General features: G+C 45.1%; 1 protein-coding gene across 1 annotated transcript; it reads right to left on the bottom strand.

The window, feature by feature from the left end:
• Positions 1 to 8,045: 8,045 nt before the first annotated feature.
• NIFK (nucleolar protein interacting with the FHA domain of MKI67) lies at positions 8,046 to 18,248 on the bottom strand. The gene is made up of 7 exons (XM_002749540.6): positions 18,100 to 18,248; positions 16,664 to 16,801; positions 11,914 to 12,022; positions 10,680 to 10,891; positions 9,461 to 9,520; positions 9,277 to 9,345; positions 8,046 to 8,906 (listed from the first exon to the last, which is right to left on the bottom strand). Exons 1-7 carry the CDS (start codon positions 18,202 to 18,204, stop codon positions 8,718 to 8,720), a joined length of 882 nt encoding a protein of 293 aa, XP_002749586.1. The 5' UTR covers positions 18,205 to 18,248; the 3' UTR covers positions 8,046 to 8,717.
• Between the last annotated feature and the right edge of the window lie 2,006 nt (positions 18,249 to 20,254).

The raw sequence follows: 20,254 nt of genomic DNA on the forward strand, positions 1-20,254 counted from the left end.
CTGCTTTTCTGGGTCCTCTGCTGGTTCCTGCCTATAGCCTCTAGACGTGAGAGGGCTCCAGGGCCCTCGATCTTTTATAATCTCATTGAGTCTCATGGTTGTCTCCTAAATTGATGTCTCCAGCTGAGAACTCTCCTGGGAACCACAGGCTTCTCTCCAGCTGCACGTTCTGTCTCCACCCCGTATCTATCAAGAGCATCAAACTTACCATTCCTAAAGCATGACTTCAGATCTCCACCCTTCCTTCAAACATCTTCCCAAGCCTTCCTCATCTCAGTCAAGGCAGCTCCCATCTTTTAGTTGCTAAGGTCAACATCCTCGGTGTCAAACCTGACTCCTCATTTTTCCTCTCACACCCATATCAAAATCATCAGCTACACCTGTCAGCTGATTTTCTTTTTTTGAGGCAGAGTCTCTGTCACCCAGGCTGGAGTGCAGTGGCACGATCTTGGCTCACTGCAGTTTCGACCTCCCAGGCTTGTTATCCTCCCGCCTCAGCCTCCTAAGTATCTGGGCTACAGGCTCGTGCCACCATGCCCAGAAAACTTTTTAACTTTTGTAGAGATGGGGTCTGTGTTGCCCAGGCTGGTCTCAAACTCCTGGGCACAAGCGATCCGTCCCCCTCAGCCTCCCAAATTGCTGGGATTACAGGTGTGAGCCACCACACCCGGCCTATTTTCAACATTTATCCAGAATATGAGTACTTCTCCCTTTCCCAGTCCAATCCACCACTGACACCCATCCGGATTACTGCAATGGCATCGACCTCCTGTGTGCCCCTACAGTCTGTTCTCAACCTTGCAGTAATGAGCATTGATCCCTTAAACTGTAAAGCCACTGATGCTCCCTGACTTACTCCAAGTCAAAGCCAATGGTTTACAGTGGCTTCCATGGTCCTGATGCACCTGTTTACTTTCCTTCTCTACTTCCCCCATGTTCCAGGTACACTGGTGCCCTTCCTGTTTCTTTTCTTTTCTTTTTTGAGAACGAGGTCTTGCTATATTGCCCAGGCAGGTCTCGAACTCCTGGGCTCAAGCTATCCTCCCACCACTGCTTCCCTAAGAGCTGGGATTACAGGCATAAGCCACAGTGCCTGGTGCCCTTTCTGCTTCTACAATAACCATGCCTATAGTCTCAGCCACTTGGGAGGCTGAGCAGGGAGGAATGCTTTCACCCAGGAGTTCAAGGCTGTGGTGAGCTATAATCATGCCACCACACTCCTACCTGGGTGACAGAGTGAGCCTCAACACTAAAAAAGTAAAAATAGGCCAGGCACAGTGCTTTATGCTTGTAATTCCAGCATTTTGGTAGGACAAGGCGGGCGGATCACCTGAGGTCAGGAGTTCGAGACCAGCCTGGCTAACACGGTGAAATCCTGTCTCTACTAAAAATACAAAAAATTAGCTGGGCATTGAAGCAGTTGCCTGTAGTCCCAGCTACTTGGGAGGCTGAGGCAAGCGAATTGCTTGAACCTGGGAGTCAGAGGTTGCAGTGAGCTGAGATTGTGCCACTGCACTCCAGCCTGGGCGAGCAGAGCAAAACTCCATGTCAAAAAAAAAAAAAAAAAAGTAGAAATAATAAAATACCCCGGCCCACTTGGCCTCTGGGCCTTTGCACTGGCTGTTCCCTCTGCCTTTAAAGCTTTTCCTCCGAGAGCTCTGCATGGCACCCTCACTTCCTCAAGGGGTCTTCACTCAAATGTCATGTTTGGTATGAGGCATTCCTGACCACCCACTGAAAATGGCAGTCCCACTTCCATCTCTAGAAGTCCCTAAGCCTATTTCTTGTTTTATTTTTCTCCACAGCACTTACCATTTGTGCCACACAATGTTATTTCTTTACTTTTTTTTTTTTTTGAAATGGAGTCTTGTTCTATCACCCAGGCTGGAGTGCAATGCACTGCAACCTCTGCCTCCCGGGTTCAAGAGATTCTCCTGCCTCAGTCTCCCAAGTAGCCGGGATTACAGGTGCCTGCCACCACGCCCAGCTAATTTTTGTATTTTCAGTAGAGATGGGGTTTCACCCTGTTGGCTAGGCTGGTCTTGAACTCCTGACCTCAGTTGATCCACCTGCCTCGGCCTCCCAAATTCTGGGATTACAAACGTGAGCCACCACACCTGACCTTCTTTACTTCTTTATCTGGTAATTGCTTGTCTCACAGTGCTGAATATAAGCCTCATGGGGTCAGGAATTTTTGTTTTGAGTTCACTGCTGATCCCCAGTGCCTGACACATGGTGGGCACCCACAAATGTTTTGAATGCATTCATTCATTAAACAAATGTGATGTGCCTGACCTGTCCCCATCACTGGGGACAACTGCCTGGGAGGCTGGGAAGGACGGTGGCATCTCCACTTGAGTAGCAAGGCGGTCAGGGGGCTGGGGTGGATGAGCCATGCCTGGGACAGAGATACTCTCTCAAGCCATGTGACTTTTCATACCATTTGCATATATTACCTATTCAGGTAATATGTTAAATGGAAAAAAAAAAGTCACCAGAAAATAAGAAGCCAACTGAATACTGTGCCTTTTTATGGCTGGTTCTACGTTAACATCAAATCAGATAGCAGGCTACGTACAAATCTGCAAGGTAGGGAAGTTGTACAGCTTGCATTTACTAAAGTACTGGGTGCAGTTTTAAAAATTATACCAAGCATGCCTTAGCAGTGGTTTTTGTTTTTATAAAGTTAATTAGAAAAAAGCTGCAATATTTATCATTGTTAAAAGAGAAATAGAAGACTGAGTGTGGTGGCTCACACCGGCAATCTCAGCACTTCAGGAGGTCCAGGTGGGCAGATCACCTGAGGCCGGGAGTTTAAGACCAGCCTGACCAACATGGAGAAACCGTGTCTCTACTAAAAATACAAAATTAGCCGGGCGTGGTGGCGAATTCCTATAATCCCAGCTACTCTGGAGGCTGAGGCAGGAGAATTGCTTGAACCTGGGAGGCGGAGGTTGTGGTGAGCCGAGATGGCACTTGCACTCCACTGGGCAACAAGAGTGAAACTCTGCCTCAAAAAAAAAAGGGAGAAATAGAAGAAAAATTGACCACAGTCTTTCAGAAGAAATAACTGCCAGTGACTATCCTGTATCATTGCCAAAAACATCTCAACGGTTCTCTTTAGCGACAGATAATTAGGGTGTTTTCCTTGGTTCCTCTTGCGAGAGTCCTATTTTTCCCCCAAACCAACCAATTCCTATTTTGAATAACCAAATCACAGAACCTGTGAATGAAGCTTCGGAGAACAACAGCATTCCTCATGGCACATCTGCTGTGGAAACTATGTTTGGCAACTATCAGATGTCTGGATTTCTTTTTCTGGGCTTTGTAAGGTTGACAGCATTTATTTATAACAGGTGAGATTTCAAAATTGGTCACTATCAGCAAAGAAAAGTAATGTCTGCGATATTGGTACAAGTTCATTTTCTTTTTGTTAATACAAACTCAAGCAGAGCAGGCCACTGCAATAATTGGTAAGCTACTTAATTATAAAACAGATTGGTTACTGGAACAGGAGAAATCTGTTGACAGGTATGTGAAACATTCCCTAACTGGATCAATGGGATGGGACATTAACTCCTATCTACGGTAAACTAACTAGTCAAACAGTTTAATTATTTTGTTTTTGTGCTCTCTTATCCAGAGCGGAGTGCAGTGGTGCCCTCCAGTGCTCACTGGTGTCTCAAACTCCTGGGCTCACACGATCCTTCCATCTCATCTCAGCCTCTCAAAGTGCTGGGATTACAGGCATGAGCCACTGTACCCAGCCCTTTTCCTTTACATGGCCATGAATAATCTAGCATTTATGCTAATCCCGCGGAAAGTAAACCTTAAGAGCTTGAGTCAGTTCAACTGGGTGACCTTATACAATCTGTGGGCAAGCTACCTAAGCTTCCTGGGCTTCAGTTTACTCATCTTTCAGATGGGAAGAGTAATACGTTTTACATAGAGTTGTTCTGATGAAATGTGTTAATACATTTTAAATGTTTACAATAATATCTTACATATGCAAACGTGTAATAAGTATTATTTATTGCATATTTTTAAATTGCATATTTCATGTTATACCTGAGTCCTTTTTTTTTTTTTTTCTGAGACGGAGTCTGGCCCTGTCACCCAGGCTGGAGTGCAATGGCACAATCTTGGCTCACTGCAATCTCCATCTCCTGGGTTCAAGCGATCATCCTGCCTCAGCGTCCTGAGTAGCTGGGATTACAAGCACACCACCACACTCAGCTAATATTTTATATTGTATTTGAGATGGGGTTTCACCATGTTGGTCAGGGTGGTCTCGACCTCTTGACCTCGTGATCCGCCCTCCTCGGCCTCCCAAAGTGCTGGGATTACAGGCGTGAGCCACCGCACCCGGCTTTACTTCCTATTTTATGGCCAAAAGGCAGAAATTAGGTTCCCTATGACAATTCAGACTGATTGTTTTGTGAGATCTTTTTCTTGGGGGGAATGGGGTAAGAGTCTTGCCTTGCTCTGTTGCCCAGGCTGGAGTACAGTGGCATGATCTCAACTCACTGCAACTTCAGCCTCCCAGGTTCAAGTGATTCTCCTGCCTCAGCCTCCTGAGTAGCTGGGATTACAGGCATGTGCCACCACACCTGTCTGGGTTTTGTATTTTTAGAGATGGGTTTTCATCAAGTTGGCCAGGATGGTCTTGAACTCCTGCCCTCAAGTGACCTGCCCGCCTCAACCTCCCAAAGTGCTTCAGAGCTGCTGTGCCAAGAGGTCTATTTTGCACATATTTTCATCTAGTCCAGTTTGTCTTTTCATTCTCTTAAGTGTCTTTCAGGAAGCTTTTTCCCCCCCAGAAGAGTCTTGCTTTGTCACTCAGGCTGGAGCGCAATTGCATGATCTCAGCTCAATGCAACCTCCACCATGCCCAGGTACTTTTGTATTTTTAGTAGAGGCGGGGTTTCTCCATGTTGGTCAGGCTGGTCTCAAACTCCCAACCTCAGCCCCTGCCACCGCCTTACCCTCCCAAAGTGCAGGGATTATAGGCATGAGCTGCCACACCCGGTTTAAAAGTGTTTTAGTTTTATGTTTTACATTTAGGTCTGTGACACATTTTGAATTCATTTTTGTAGGAGGTGTGAAGCTAGTGTTTCCTATCAACATTGCTTGGAGATGTTCACCTGCTGATGTTGATCTGCGATTTTATAGGTGTATATATACATATATATATTTGGAGATGGGAGTTTCACTAGTCACCCAGGCTGGTGTGCAGTGGCCTGATCTCGGCTCATTACAACCTCTGCCTCCCAGGTTCAAGCAATTCTCTGGCCTCAGCCTCCTGAGTAGCTGGGATTACAGGCGCCTACCACCATGCCAGGCTAATTTTTGTATTTTTAGTAGAGACGAGGTGGACAGGCTGGTCTTGAACTCCTGACCTCAGGTGATCCACCTGCCTTGGCCTCCCAAAGTGCTAGGATTATAGGCATAAGCCACCACCCCTGGCCAAGTATGACTTCTTACTTTTTTTTTTTTTGAGAGTCTCACTGTGTCACCCAGGCCAGAGTGCAATGGCACCATGTTGGTTCACTGCAACCACCTCCTGAGTTCAAGCGATTCTTGTGCCTCAGCCTCCCAAGTAGCTGGGACTATAGGTATGTGCCAACATGCCCAGCTAATTTTTGTATTTAATTAATTAATTAATTAATTAAATTTTTTACGTAGAGGCGGGGTTTCACCATATTGGTCAGGCTGGTCTTGAATTACTGATCTCAAGTGATCCGCCTGCCTCGCTCCCCAAAGTGCTGGGATTACAGGCATGAGCCACTGTGCCCGCCTGTGTTTTGTTTTTATTTTTGGAGATGGAGATTCACTCTATCGCTCATGCTCTCAGGCTGGAGTGCAGTGGTGTGATCTTGCCTCACCGCAACCTTCGCCTCCTGGGTTCAAGCAATTCTCTGCCTCAGCCTTCTGAGTAGCTGGGATTAGATGTGTCTGCCACCACGCCCGGCTAATTTTTGCATTTTTAAAGTAAAGACGGAGTTTCACCATCTTGGCCAGGATGATCTTGACTCTTGACCTCATGATCCATCTGCCTGGGCCTCCCAAAGTGCTGGAATTACAGGCACCCCATGAAAGCATGGTTTCTTTTTTTTTTTTTTTTTGAGATGGAGTCTCACTCTGTCACCCAGGCTGGAGTGCAGTGGCACAATCTCTACTCACTACAACCTCCACCTCCAGCGTTCAAGCGATTCTCCTGGCTCAGCCTCTGGAGTAAGGTGGGATTACAGGTGCCAGCCACCATGCCTGGCTATTACTTGTATTTATAGTAGAGACGGGGTTTTGCCACGTTGGCCAAGCTGGTCTCAAAACTCCTGACCTCAGGTGATCCACTCACCTCAACCTCCCAAAGTGCTGGGATTACAGGCATGACCTACCGCGCCTGGTTCCAAGTATGATTTCTACTGAGTATATTCCTTACTTGAAAATGTTTTGCAGAATTGTTACCTTTTTTTTTTTTTTTTTTTTGAGACAGAGTTTTACTCTTGTTACCCAGGCTGGAGTGCAATGGTGCAATCTCGGCTCACCGCAACCTCCACCTCCTGGGTTCAGGCAATTCTTCTGCCTCAGCCTCCTGAGTAGCTGGGATTACAGGCATGCGCCACCATGCCCAGCTAATTTTTTGTATTTTGAGTAGAGACGGGGTTTCGACATGTTGACCAGAATGGTCTCGATCTCTTGACCTTGTGATCCACCCACCTCGGCCTCCCAAAAGTGCTGGGATTACAGGTTTGAGCCACTGTGCCCGGCCGTCTGTTACCTTTCTGTTGTAGCGTGTGCTAGCATGTTACTACTCTGCTGTCAGTCATCTTCTGTTGAAAAATAGGTAGAAGCTCTGTAGTCCCCCAGTTACACAGATTTTGAGAAAGGGAAATTTCCTTTGCACTCTTACTGAGGTCTGAAAACACTGTTGGAACCACAGTTTTAGGTTGGAAAATATAACTGCTGTAAATATATGTATGGGAATGCAGATCTCACGGCTTTTAACTTTCCACAGCACAGGAAGTACATAAAGTAGCTGATATAACTCACAATTCAAATGTTATCACAGTGACTTTTCAGCCTTGTAAGTTTTGAATGTAACCGGCTTTAGCTTTTAATTCTAAATTGAATTCATTGACTTAAATTCATGAAGAAACAGCAAGTTTGCAGCAAAATTTGCTTTCTGAACCTGTTTAGTATTTGATGAAATAGCTGAGAGAATGTTCTTACTCAAATTTTAAGCCTTGGCCCTGAACTCAGTAAGTCTAGGTAAATCTTTATCACTGCTGAGCCATCAAACTCCTGTGTGGTAGGTAGGTAGGGTGACTCAAGGTATTCTATTTCTGTCAAAAATCCATGGAGCTACTGATGATGGCCAAGTCCATGGGGAACAAATGAAGTGCACTGGTGACTATGATGCGGTAAGTTCATGTATTTTCTGAAAAGCTCCTGCTGCTAATTAATACAACGAATAGCCTTCAAATGCTGTATATTTTCACAAATGGGTTATTTTTTTGATTAAGCCCTTTCTTTTTTTTTTGAGATCAGAGGCTCACTTTGTCTACCCAGGCTGGAGTGCAGTGTCGAGATCTTGGCTCACTGCAACCTCCTCCTCACAGATTCAAGCGATTCTCCTGCTCAACCTCCTGAGTAGCTGGGATTACAGGTATTCGCCACCACACCCATCTCTTATTTTTAGTAGAGACGAGGTTTCACCATGTTGGCCAGCATGGTCTCAATCTCTTGACCTGTGATCTGCCTACCCCAGCCTCCCAGAATGCTGGAATTAGAGGCGTGAGTCACCGTCCCTAGCTTCATTTTAAAAATTCTTTGTAGAGTGGTGATCTCATCATGTTGCCCAGCTGGTCTCCAACCCCTGGCATTAAGTAATCCTCCTGCCTCAGCCTCCCAAAGTGCTGGGATTACAGGCATGAGCTACAACATCTGATGGCAATGTTTATAATGAATTTGAATTTGCTAATGAAAAGGAAAATTTACCATTTTTTTTCCCCAATGACTCCCAAGTCCTATTTGCAAACAAATAAATTGTAGAAAAAATGTTTATTTGCTGGTAATTGTTTGAATCTTGAAATACAATTCCTCACTGATGATACTGGTATAAAACAGTGGTTATTAATCCATGCTAGCCCAATGAAAATAATATAAAATGATTTGTAAAAATGAATCATTTCTGAATCTCTATTAAAATCTGAATACATAAATCTGTGCTAACACTGGAACTGCCTTCTCACTCTACATAAAATTTGACTTCCAGCTTCAACCATGTGATGTTGGAATCTAAAGCACCCTCATGAGTTAATGTCCCTGACAAATCATGCAGACGGACAAACAAGATTGGTGGTCTTTAACTGGTGGTGACAGAAAAGGCTGCAGTTCAGTACTTAAACCTGCACTTAGTGGTCACCTTTCTATCCAGGCAGAGTAACTAAGGAGAGCTATGAAATGTCAAAAGAAAAATAGAGAACAGGACAAAGAGACAATGTCAGCCAAGCCAGTGTAAACCGGTCTGCACCCCTGTATTTCAGCCAAGGGCAGGCAATCCAAAATTACAGACTGCTTTCCTTAACTTGACCAAACAGTGTATTTTTCCTCTGACAATCTTGTCAGGGGTTGCATATCATTGTTCCTAGTAAAATACAAACTCCACCCTCAGAAAAATGTTATATTTTTCAGAAAATATAATACATTAAAAATCACTGATTGCTTTTTCTTCGCCTTTTCTTCCGTGAACGTGCAGGTGTTTGAGTCTTTTGTACTTCTTCTTTTACACAGGATACAGGCTGTTTGAAAACTATTTCATTATCTTTATCATCTTCATCCATTCCAGTCACTTCAGATTTTCGTCTCTCCAAAAATGCTGGTGTACAAACTGGTGTGGGGCCCTAGATTCAACAAGGAAAGATTATAATACATAAATGAAGAACAAGATTATCACTGTACCCGAAACATCACCTCTCTTCTATTTTACAAGTTGTACCACATTATTTTAGTCCTGTTTCAATCTTTTCGTGATACTATTGTAAAGAATAAAGAACTGAGATGCTTATCAAACTTAGTACAGAAATTCGCAATTGGAACATAGCACGTTCCATTATAAGGTATTACGCAGAAAATTGCTAAATCGACAATAAAGATCTACCAAATGTGACAATATTCAATTTGAAATCTTAATACGAGAGTGGCAGAAACTGCCTTTCTTTCTTCAAATTCTTTGTATAAACCTGGTGTCCGGAATATGGAAGACAATCTTACCTGGCTGTCCACAGTCTCCTCAGGAGTGTCAAGAGTGCCGACCACCTTTTTCTTCTTCTTGTGTAAACCCTTAAAATAAATGTTAAAAGACACATCAGGTTGAATATTGATCAGTTATAGTAGTCTTAAATGTTTTCCTACTTATCTTTCTCTAATATTGGGCATACGATAAAAAGCATTTTACCTGGCCTTTTGTAGACTTCTGATGATTAGTTTTTGAAATACTTTCCGTTTTCTGTAAAATCTTCAATAAAGAAATTATAAATTAACAGTCTCATATCTTTTCTTTTTAAACTTAGCATTAGATCCTCATATATATTATCAGTAAATCCTCCCTAATGACAGAGCATTTCAATTTAAAAAGCAAAACTCAATACAGTGAATAATCTCAAGTAAAGGGCAAAACTAGGAGAAGCCCAGCTGAGGAACGGACAGAGACGCAGAGGTTGAAGGGAAGACCCAAATCTGGAGCTCACTGATTCACAGAATCCTGAATTCAGGAGGGTGGAAGCAGGAAGAATGTGCAAAGGCAGGCCACCCTCATCACCCTAAGTCACAAGCAAAGCACAGGGAAAGCAGTGCTTGCATGCCCCTTTTCAAGCTTCACCGTCTCAGTTCCCAGATGGGTTCACAAGAGTAGCAGGGCCTAAGGTTCAGTCAGATTATCTACTTAAAGGACAATTCCTCTTCTGTATAATGGAAATAACAGAATCTGCTCTCATGTTTTAGGAAGAACCTACAATGTTTCAAAAGTTTAGTCAGGCCAGGCACAGTGACTCTCGCCTGTAATCCCAGCACTTTTGGAGGCTGAGGTGGATGTTCACCTGAGATTAGGAGTTTGAGACCAGACTGACCAACATGGCGAAACCCCATTTCTACTAAAAATACAAAAAATTAGCCTGGTGTGGTGGTGCACACCTGTATTCTCAGTGACTCAGGAGGGTAAGGCAGCAGAATTGCTTGAACCTGGGTGGTGGAAGTTGCAGTGAACCAAGATTGTGCCACTGCACTCCAGAATGGGCAAAAGAGCAAGACTCTGTATCAAAAAAAAAAAAATCAGTCAAAAAACTGGCTGGACATGGTGGCTCACACCTGTAAGCCCAGCACTTTGGGAGGCTGAGGTGGGCAGATCACCTGAGGTCAGTAGTTTGAGACCAGCCTGGCCAACATGGAGAAACCCCATCTCTAAAAATACAAAAATTAGCTGGGCGTGGTAGTATGCACCTGTAATCCCAGCTACTTGGGAGGCTAGAGGCAGGCAAATCGCTTGAACCCAGGATGCAGAGGCTGCAGTGAGCCAAGGTTGTGATAAGTACTAGGCTAGGTACTTTACGAGATACAAAGCCACCCCCTCCCCTCCCCACAACAAATCACAAAAAAAGATTTCATGAAGACATATTTACCAAAGAAGGAAAATCATAATTGATTCCCTTCCTAGCTAATTTCTTCCTGAGTAACCTTTCTTTCTTTTTAAATCGCTCCTCCATCCGTAGCTTTTGTGTTAGTGTCCGATTCCGATTATACCGTTTCACTGATGGATGTGACGGCTGCTTAAATGGAACATTCCAGTCTTTAAAGAGTTCTTTATGTACTTTTTTAGGTGGCATAAGACGACCTATTTTTAAAAAGAAAAAACATAAAAAGTTTCAACCAAGTGGTAGGAAAGAGATTTTAATGTTAACTTTAGAATCTCCCCAGTGCCATTCCTCACATAATCATCATGACGTGGCTCACGCCTGTAATCCCAGCTTTTCTCACAGCAATGGAAAATGAATAGACGCTACCTGGGTAGCCTTGTCAGCTGTGAACTTGGGTACCTAAGATGGCCACATGCCACCATGGGCACAGGGAGGCCAGAAACTTCGCTCTGCCTCCCAAGGGCAGCAGGATCTAGAGACGGATGCTCTCTGCACTCTATGGACTGCAGGGTCGGGGCAGCACTGGCTCCTTTCTGCAGGATCAATTTCTAATCTGGAGCTGTCAGTCCTCTACGCCTTCTAGCTTCTCTCGTGTGGAAGAGCTATAGCCATTGCCATTTAGATGGATTCTGCAATGCACTTTCTGACCTTTGCTGCTATCCCCACTTCCCTCAGGATAAATTCTGAACTTGCTGACTTAGAAAGCCTCAGTAACCCAACCTGAAGCCTCTTCCTGCTCCCTCATCTCTTGCTACTTTTCCTCACATTCCCTCACAGCCATATCGCCAGGCACCTCTGGTTTGGCATTCATTGTCCCTCAGCCAGGAATGGTCTGTCTTCACTTCTGTCCCCTTCACCTGGCTGGCTGCTGTTTAGTCTTCAGGTTTCAATGTCAAGGCTATTTCCCCAGATAAGTCTTTCACAGCCCACAAGCATGGGTTAGCTGCTTCTCCTGTGTGTCCCCAAGGTAACTTGTCCAGTTCCATTTAGGGTAAAAACAGCTCTCATGCTGGGAGATTTTAAAATTCCAATTAGAATCTGCTTGTGACACACACTGAAATCCTTACAGAAATTCTTACAGAATCACCATTCTGTAAGAGTCATCCCACAGATGGAGTGGCATGTCCAAGCAGTTAAGCAAGCCGCCCTTCCCACCACAGTCACCGACCAGCACCAGGCGCCCAGGCAACCCTGCTACCACAGAGACAGGAGCACTTACACTCCAAGAGTCTTTCACCAAACAGGTAGTTGTTCATTGTTTCAGCAACTATCTTGGCAACATCCTTACACTCAAACTCCACAAATGCATAGCCTTTGCTGTTTCCAGTCTGCAACAGAGAATCCGCCACAAAAAGCAGAACAATTAGATTTGAATGCGTTATTAAATTCCTAAAACGCCATTATTTTAAATAATGTATATTAGCCCCTTATCAAACATTATGACACATTTAATTCTAACTTCAATTTACATATTCTGGAGACTATTAGGGGAAAAACAAAAGATGCAAGACTCATCAAAAGATGCTAAATTTTCACGCATTTCCTCAGTGAGCAGGATTTTCTGGTATTCTTGGGATTTTCATTACATATGATAAATATACAGTTCCTATGGCTGGAATTTATTCAACAACACCACCCCAAGTATAAAAGTCTTTAGTCGGGTGTGGTGGCTCACGCCCGTAATCCCAGCACTTTGGGAAGCTAAGGTGGACAAATCATGAGGTCAGGAGTTTCAGACCAGCCTGACCAACATGGTGAAACCCCATCTCTACTAAAAATACAGAAATTAGCCAGGTGTGATGGTGTGCGCCTGTGATCCCAGCTACTCAGGAGGCCGCAGCAGAAGAATTGCTTGAACACGAGAGGTGGAGTTTGCAGTGAGCCAAGACTGCGCCACTGCACTCCAGCCTGGGCAACAAGAGCAAAACTTTGTCTCAGCAGCACGGGGAGGGGCAAGACAGATGGTGAAGTGGAAGACAGACACTATGAAATCCAACCAAGTGTACCATCACTGTAAACCGATATAAATCTTTTGAGAAGTGATTTGAAAATATAAGTTATGTAATTAAAAAAAAAAAACTTTACCCAGTAATTCCAGAATGTTGGAAATACCAACCAAACAGTCAAAATTAGAGTGAGCTTGGCTTTACTACTCAAAAATGCTGGAAATGCTAAATTTTCACGCATCTCCTCAGTGAGCAGGAGTTTTATAAGACAAATGGCCAGAACTCTTCAAGAAAAACCAAACAAGCAATAAAGGGCAAGGAGACTGTTCTAGATAGGCTCAGAAGCTTTAACAAGTAAATGTAATGCACAGATCTTGAGAGGGACTCAGAACAGGTAACAAAAAAGAATAGCTGAAGACATTTTAGGGGCCAGGCACAGTGGCTCACGCCTGTAATCCCACCACTTTGAGAGGCCGAAGCGGGAAGATTGCTTGAGGCTAAGAGTTCGACACCAGCCTGGGCAACATAGAGAGACCCTGTCTCTACAAAAAAAAAAAATAAAAAACATTATCCAGGTGTTGAGGCACGCACTGGTAGTCCCAGCTACTTCGGAAGCTGAAGTGGGAGAACTGCTTGAGCCCAGGAGTTTAAGGCTGCTGCAGTTAGCCATGATCCTGTCACTGTACTCCAGCCTGGGCGACAGAATGAGATCCTGTCTCAAGAACAAAATAAGGCTGGGTGTGGTGGCTCATGCCTGTAATTCCACCACTTTGGGAGGCCGAGGCGGGTGGATCACCAGAGGTCAGGAGTTTGAGACCAGCCTGGCCAACATGCTGAAACCCCGTCTCTATTAAAAAATACAAAAATTAGCCGGGTGTGGTGGCGCATGCCTGTAGTCCTAGCTATTCGGGAGGGTGAGGCAGGAGAATCGCATGAACCTGGGAGGTGGAGATTGCAGTGAGCTGAGATTGTGCCACTCAACTCCAGCCTGGACAACAGAGCCAGATTCCTTCTTAAAAAACAAAACAAACATACAAACAAAAAACCATTTTGGGAACAACTGGAGATACAAAAAGACAGTGCATTATATACCATTATACTGTGGTTATATTGAAAGACATGTCTTCATTCTCAGATTTATGATGAAGTATCTAAAGTAGTATAACTGCTGCTTTTTTCTAATGGTTCAGGAAAAAAGAGTGTGTGTGTAGGTGTTTATATAGTAACAAAACAATGAAGCTAATGTGTTAGGATGTTAATAATGGGTGAATCCAGGTGAGGACTGTAGAGATGACCATCCCACTATTTCTTCTACTTCTCTATAGCCTACAAATAAAAACACACAGCTGGGGGAACAATTACTATATTGCAACACGGGAAAACACTTGCACTTTTCAAACTCAGAGCCTGACCTTTTGAGGGGGTAATAGGATCAGTTTAGGTCACAAGGATACTAAAAAACAAACAAAACTAGGCCAGTCATGGTGGCTCACACCTATAATCTAAGTCCTTTGGGAGGCTGAGGTGAGTGGATCCCCATCAGGAGTTTGAGACCAGCCTGGCCAAAATGGTGAAACGCTGTCTCTACTAAAAATACAAAAATTAGCTGGGTGTGGTGGCGCACACCTGTAATCCCAGCTACTTGGGAGGCTGAGGCAGGAGAATCACTTGAACCAGGGAGGTGGAGACTGCAGTGAGCTGAGATTGTACCACTGTATTCCAGCCTAGGTAACAGAGTGAGACTCTGTCTCAAACAAAACAAAAACCAAAAAACCAAAAACAAAAACAAAAACCTGAGTAGAATGAAACAAAATCATCCAACAAAACAAGTTTAAACATTGTCTCATTTGACTTTTATTTCAGTTATGCTTACATGCATGTGTACATGTGCTGGTCTGTGCTGTAAAACTTACTTTTTTCTTTTAAACCCTTATCTTCTTTGTGATGGTAAAAACTGACTTCTTACTGAGAACCAAAGTCTGCAAAATACTGTTCTAAATAAATCTGCCTATACCTGCATAAAGACTTCATGGCAGCTTCATCTAAAGAGTTAAGAGTAGTAAAAAACCTAATGTTTGGGGTGGGTACAGTGACTCGCTCATGCTGTAATCCCAGCGTTTTGGGAGGCCAAGATGGGCGGATCACCTGAGGTCAGGAGTTCGAGACCAACTTGGCCAACATGGTGAAACCCTGTTTCTACTCAACATACAAATATTAGCCAGGTACAGGGGCAGATACCTGTAATCCCAGCTACTCAGGAGGCTGAGGCAGGAGAATCACTTGAACCTGGGAGGTGCAGATACAGTGAGCCGAGATCGCCCTACTACACTATGGCTACCTGGTGACACAGTGAGATTGTCTCAAAAAAATAAAACAAAAAAACAACACCTAATGTTCAATAGGAGGGTGGATAAACTTCAGTTACAAGTAACAAGCAATGATGATAACAAAGGCACTAGAGATACAGGAATAATGCTGATTACTGAACAAAAGAATTCAGCTGAAAAAGGATAGAAATAATAGAATTTAAAAATAATACCATATATACATTTATATATGTAATAAAAACTTATAGATAGCACTGAAAACTGAATTTGTGAATTTAATTCCCTACTTAAAGGAGAAGGTGAAGAGCCTTGGGAAGGGTAGGAAAGGGACCTCAATTCTACCTATAATCTGTATCTTTAGGATAACTAACAGATGATGGATGCACACCCTATGCCCTAGATGCTAAATCAAATAGGCGTCTATGGCTACAACCCATTAAAGTTTATGTGTGGGGAAAAAATAAAGTGGGTAGGCTAGGTGAGGCAGTTCACTCCCGTAATCCCAGCACTTTGGGAGGCTGAGGTGGGTGGATCACAAGGTCAGGAGTTCAAGACCAGCCTGGCCAAGATGGTGAAACCCAATCTCTACTAAAAATACAAAAAATTAGCCAGGTGTGGTAGTGGGCACCGGTAATCATAGCTACTCAGGAGGCTGAGAACTACTTGAACCCGGGAGGCAGAGGTTGCAGTGAGCAGAGATTGCATCATTGCACTCCAGCAGCCTGGGCCACAGCAAGGCTCCATCTCAAAAAAAAGAAAAGAAAGTGGAACAAAGTGGGTCACTCCTCTACTCTTGGAACAAGTTACATACACCTTTTTCTCATTAGAAGGCAGGTATGACACAATAGTAATTACACTTATATAGTGTTTGCTGTGTGCCAAGCAATAATTCTAAGGATTTTATATATATTATTTCTTTTAACCTTTGACTAAATACTCCCATAAAGTTTTACTCACATATAACAGATCACAACACTGAGCATGGTATGGTCATATCACTCTAACTAGTAAGGGCTAGAGCCTGGCCCTAAAGCTTGGCAGTCCAACTCCAGAGTCCTTATCTTTATTCACCATATAAATCTTTGCTATGATAGGGATGCTTGTACCAAAGGCTAATACAAGATGGATGAACCTAGTCCTCATACATAAGTTCATTTACCAGGACTGTCAACTTAATATAAGGATTTGGAGCAATGTAACAAACAAACTTTTACAATAATACTGATTTTGCTCCTGTGGCCGTTCCAGATTCTTTTTTTTTTTTTTTTGAGACAGATTTCACTCTTGCTACCCAGGCTGGAGTGCAATGGCGCGATCTCGGCTCACTGCAACCTCCACCTCCTGGGTTCAGGCAATTCTTCTGCCTCAGCCTCCTAAGTAGCTGGGATTACAGGTATGCACCACCATGCCCAGCTACTTTTATGTATTTTTAGTAGAGACGGGGTTTCACCATGTTGACCAGGATGGTCTTGATCTCTTGACCTCGTGATCCACCCGCCTCGGCCTCCCAAAGTGCTAGGATTACAGGCTTGAGCCACCGCGCCTGGCCCGGCCCTTTCAGATTCTAAACCTCAGCCGCTCTCCTTTTTGCAATGAAATCTGATAAACAATAATACATAAGTGAACGTGCTCTTTAATGTCAAAGATAATACACATTTGAAAAACAAAACAGCAAACACAATTACAAAAATCTTACCCTTTTACTTCTGGACAGTCTGAACCGTGTCACAGTGCCAAACTGGGAGAAATAGGAAAAGATCTGGGTTTCGTCAAGTAGGTTAGGCAGGTGGCGCACATAGACGACTCCAGGGGTAAGCTGTTCTTGTTTGTTTCGCTGAAGACATAAAGACCAGGTAAATTATTTTTTCTTTTTTTTTTGAGATGGAGTTTCCCTTTTGTTGCCCAGGCTGGACTGTAGTGGCCTGATCTTGGCTCACTACAACCTCCGTCTCTCAGATTCAAGCAATTCTCCTGCCTCAGCCTCCCGAGTAGCTGGGATTAAAGGCGCCTGCCACCACGCCCCCCGCTATTTTTTTGTATTTTTAGTAGAGACGAGGATTCACCATGTTGGCCAGGATGATCTCGAACTCCTGACCTCAGGTGATACACCCTCCTCAGCCTCCCGAAGTGCTAGGATTACAGGTGTGAGCCACAGCGACCAGCTAAATATCTTTAAGAAAATCACATTGCAACAAAGCTTGCAAAACTCCTAGTCCCAGCCCTCGACCCAAGAACCTACTCTGCATTTCCACTTACCACAGCAGTAATTAAAGAACTGGCTGTTTAATGTCTCTACCCACAAAGGCCATGGCTGAGCAGTAGTCGACTGTCTTTCCAGCCTGGCACCCCACCACTCAGTAAAATGTCAGTGCTCAATAACTATGTCAATCAGCGGATAAGCAAGGACAACCCTGAACAAGCCATTTTACATCTTCTGCCCGGAGAACTCTATATAACTGTACCCATCACTTTGTATGCATACTGTTTACTCGCACTTCATCGAAAAATTCTCCAGATGATTGTTAACTCTCACAGTACAGATTAGCCTTTCAGCGTCTCAGTCGTCTGTTACCTCTGTAACAAGAACGTCTAAGTTTCCCGGTGTATTGTATGCTAAAAACCACAGAAAGTATAAGGGATGTCAGGGGCCCTAGTCAGCAAGCGCAACTTGGCAAATAAAGTATTTTAATAACTCTCAGATCTCCAACCCGGCATACAAACCTCCCGAAAGTGGTAAGTCTGGGGCCTCCATTTTCGGAGGCAACGCGGCAGTGACAGCTCTAACCCGGAGATAATCTGCAGTATGGGAGCCCATTCCCTCCAGCTGGGTCCTTCCTCCGCTTCCGTCACCCAATACCTCCCCCTTACTCTCCACATGAAGGCTCCAAGTCCTCAGCGGCCAAACCCCTCCATAATGTACTGACCAGCGTAAATCCTTTAGTCTGGGAAACCGTGGCCTGCAAGCTCAAGAGGTCGGTCCCTGATTCAGGCGAATCCAGATGGGAGACCCTGGAGGTAACGAAGGCGCGCGCGAAGGCAAGAGGAGCCGGGCCGGGAACTGCGCAACCCGAGAAACCCCCTAGACCCGATGCGTCTCCCGTACTCACAGCCTGGGCTAGGGCGCCTGCTCACCTGGGTTATGCGCTTGCGAACCTGCGCCACCTCCTTTTGAAACTCGCCATCTTCTTGCGGGTTAAGCGACAAGACTGGAGCAGCCGGACCAGATAACACCGCCATGCCAAAAGCGGCCACTAACTCCACGCGGCACTACCGGAAACGTCGGCCTCCCAATTCCTCCGAGACGGAAGTAGAATCAGGACCCGGGCGCCGCGAAGCGCTGTGGAAGGCGTGGCGAGGGACGGGGAGGGCCAAGAGTCGGGACCCGGGTTGGAGCTGGAGTGGCGCGGCGGAGAGGGAACGGGGCACGCGGTGCGGCAAGGCAAGGGGGCGGGGTATAAATTGCTCCGGGGGCAAGGGCGGGGCACGAGGCGTGGCGAGGGGCACGTATTGCGCGGAGGCACTGGGGCGTGGCACCAGGCGTGACAAGAAGCGGAGGGTGGGGAGTAAGCACGCCAAAACGCGGGGGCAGGCTAGGGGGCGTGGCGAGGCGCGGGGGTGTGTCTGGGGCTGAGGCGCGGGGGTGTGTCTGGGGCTGGGCCGCGGCGAGATCCGGCGCCCTCCGCTGGCGAGGCGCGGATTGGCTTCGCTTAAGAGTGCCTGCCGGGCGCGGTGGCCTGTGCCTGTCATCTCAGCTTCTCCGGAGGCTGAGGCGGGAGAATCGCTTGAACCCGGGAGACGGGAGTTTGCGATGAGGCAGGATCGCGCCATTGCACTCCAGCCTGGATGACACCGAGACTCGGTCTCAAAAAAAAAAGTGCCTGAAACAATTACATTCACGCCGACTTGCAAAGGAGGTCTAAAATCAATTTCAAAACAATACCTGTGCTCTTGAGATGCTGCTCTCATTCCTTAATTTGCTTATTTATTTATTCTTTTTTAATCGAAAAGGAGTTTCGCTCTCGTTGCTCAGGCTGGAGGGCAATGGCGCGATCTCGGCTCACCGCAATCGCCGCCTTCCGGGTTCCAGCGATTCTCCTGCCTCAGCCTCCTGAACAGCTGGGATTGCAGGAGCCCGCCACCACCCCCGGCTAATTTTGCAGGATACCCTGGTCTCGAACTCCTGACTTCAGGTGATCCACCCGACTCAGCCTCTCCAAGTGTTGGGATTACATGCGTGAGCCACCGAGCCCGGCCCTAATTTGCTTATTCTTTCACTCACTAGTGTCTGAGCCCCTCCTGTGTTCCTCCGTCCGTCGCCCTTAGGGAACTTACAGCCTGGGGACTTAAAATTTCTATTTTCATCAAATACTGAACAGGTTAAGAAAGTAGATTTTGCTGCCAACTTGCTGTTTCTTCATGAATTTAAGTCAATTCAATTTAGAATTAAAAGCCAAAACCACTTACATTCAAAACTTACAAGGCTGAAAAGTCACTTTGATGACATTTGAATTGTAATATCAGCTACTTTATGTACTTCCTGTGCTGTGGAAAGTTAAAAGCCGTGAGATCTGCATTCCCATACATATACTTACAGCAGTTATATTTTCCAACCTAAAACGGTGGTTCCAACAGTGTTTTCAGACCTCAGTAAGAGTGCAAAGGAAATTTCCCTTTCTCAAAATCTGTGTAACTGGGGGACTACAAAGCTTCCACCTAGTTTTCAACAGAAGATGACTAACAGCAAAGTAATAACATGCTAGCACATGCCACAACAGAAAGGTAACAGAATTCTGCAAAACATTTTCAAGTGAGGAATATACTCAGTTGAAATCATACTTGGAGGCCACGCGCGGTAGCTCACACCTGTAATCCCAGTGCTTTGGGAGGCTGAGGTGGGCGGATCACCTGAGGTCAGGAGTTCAAGACCAGCCTGGCCAAAATGGCAAAACCCTGTCTCTACTAAAAATACAAATATTAGCCAGGCGTGGTGGCAGGCGACTGTAATCCCAACTTACTCCGGAGGCTGAGCCAGGAGAATCACTTGAACCCGGGAGGTGGAGGTTGCAGTAAGTGAAGATTGTGCCACTGCACTCCAGCCTGGGTGACAGAGTGAGACAACATCTCAGGGAAAAAAAAAAAAGAAAAATCATACTTTCGTGGGCGCCTCTAATTCCAGCACTTTGGGAGGCCCAGGCAGGTGGATCATGAGGTCAAGAGTCAAGATCAGCCTGGCCAAGATGGTGAAACCCTGTCTCTAATAAAAAAATACAAAAATTAGCCAGGCATG

Source organism: Callithrix jacchus, chromosome 6, assembly GCF_049354715.1.
Source record: "Callithrix jacchus isolate 240 chromosome 6, calJac240_pri, whole genome shotgun sequence".
NCBI classification, from domain to species: domain Eukaryota; kingdom Metazoa; phylum Chordata; class Mammalia; order Primates; family Cebidae; genus Callithrix; species Callithrix jacchus.

Excerpts from the sequence above, each read along its gene's own strand:
- NIFK (XM_002749540.6), bottom strand. The coding sequence starts at position 18,204 with ATGGCGGTGTTATCTGGTCCGGCTGCTCCAGTCTTGTCGCTTAACCCG. Across the intron at positions 16,802-18,099 it reads TTCGCAAGCGCATAACCCAG|CGAAACAAACAAGAACAGCT; the intron begins GTGAGCAGGCGC and ends TTATGTCTTCAG. Across the intron at positions 8,907-9,276 it reads AGGAGACTGTGGACAGCCAG|GGCCCCACACCAGTTTGTAC; the intron begins GTAAGATTGTCT and ends TGTTGAATCTAG.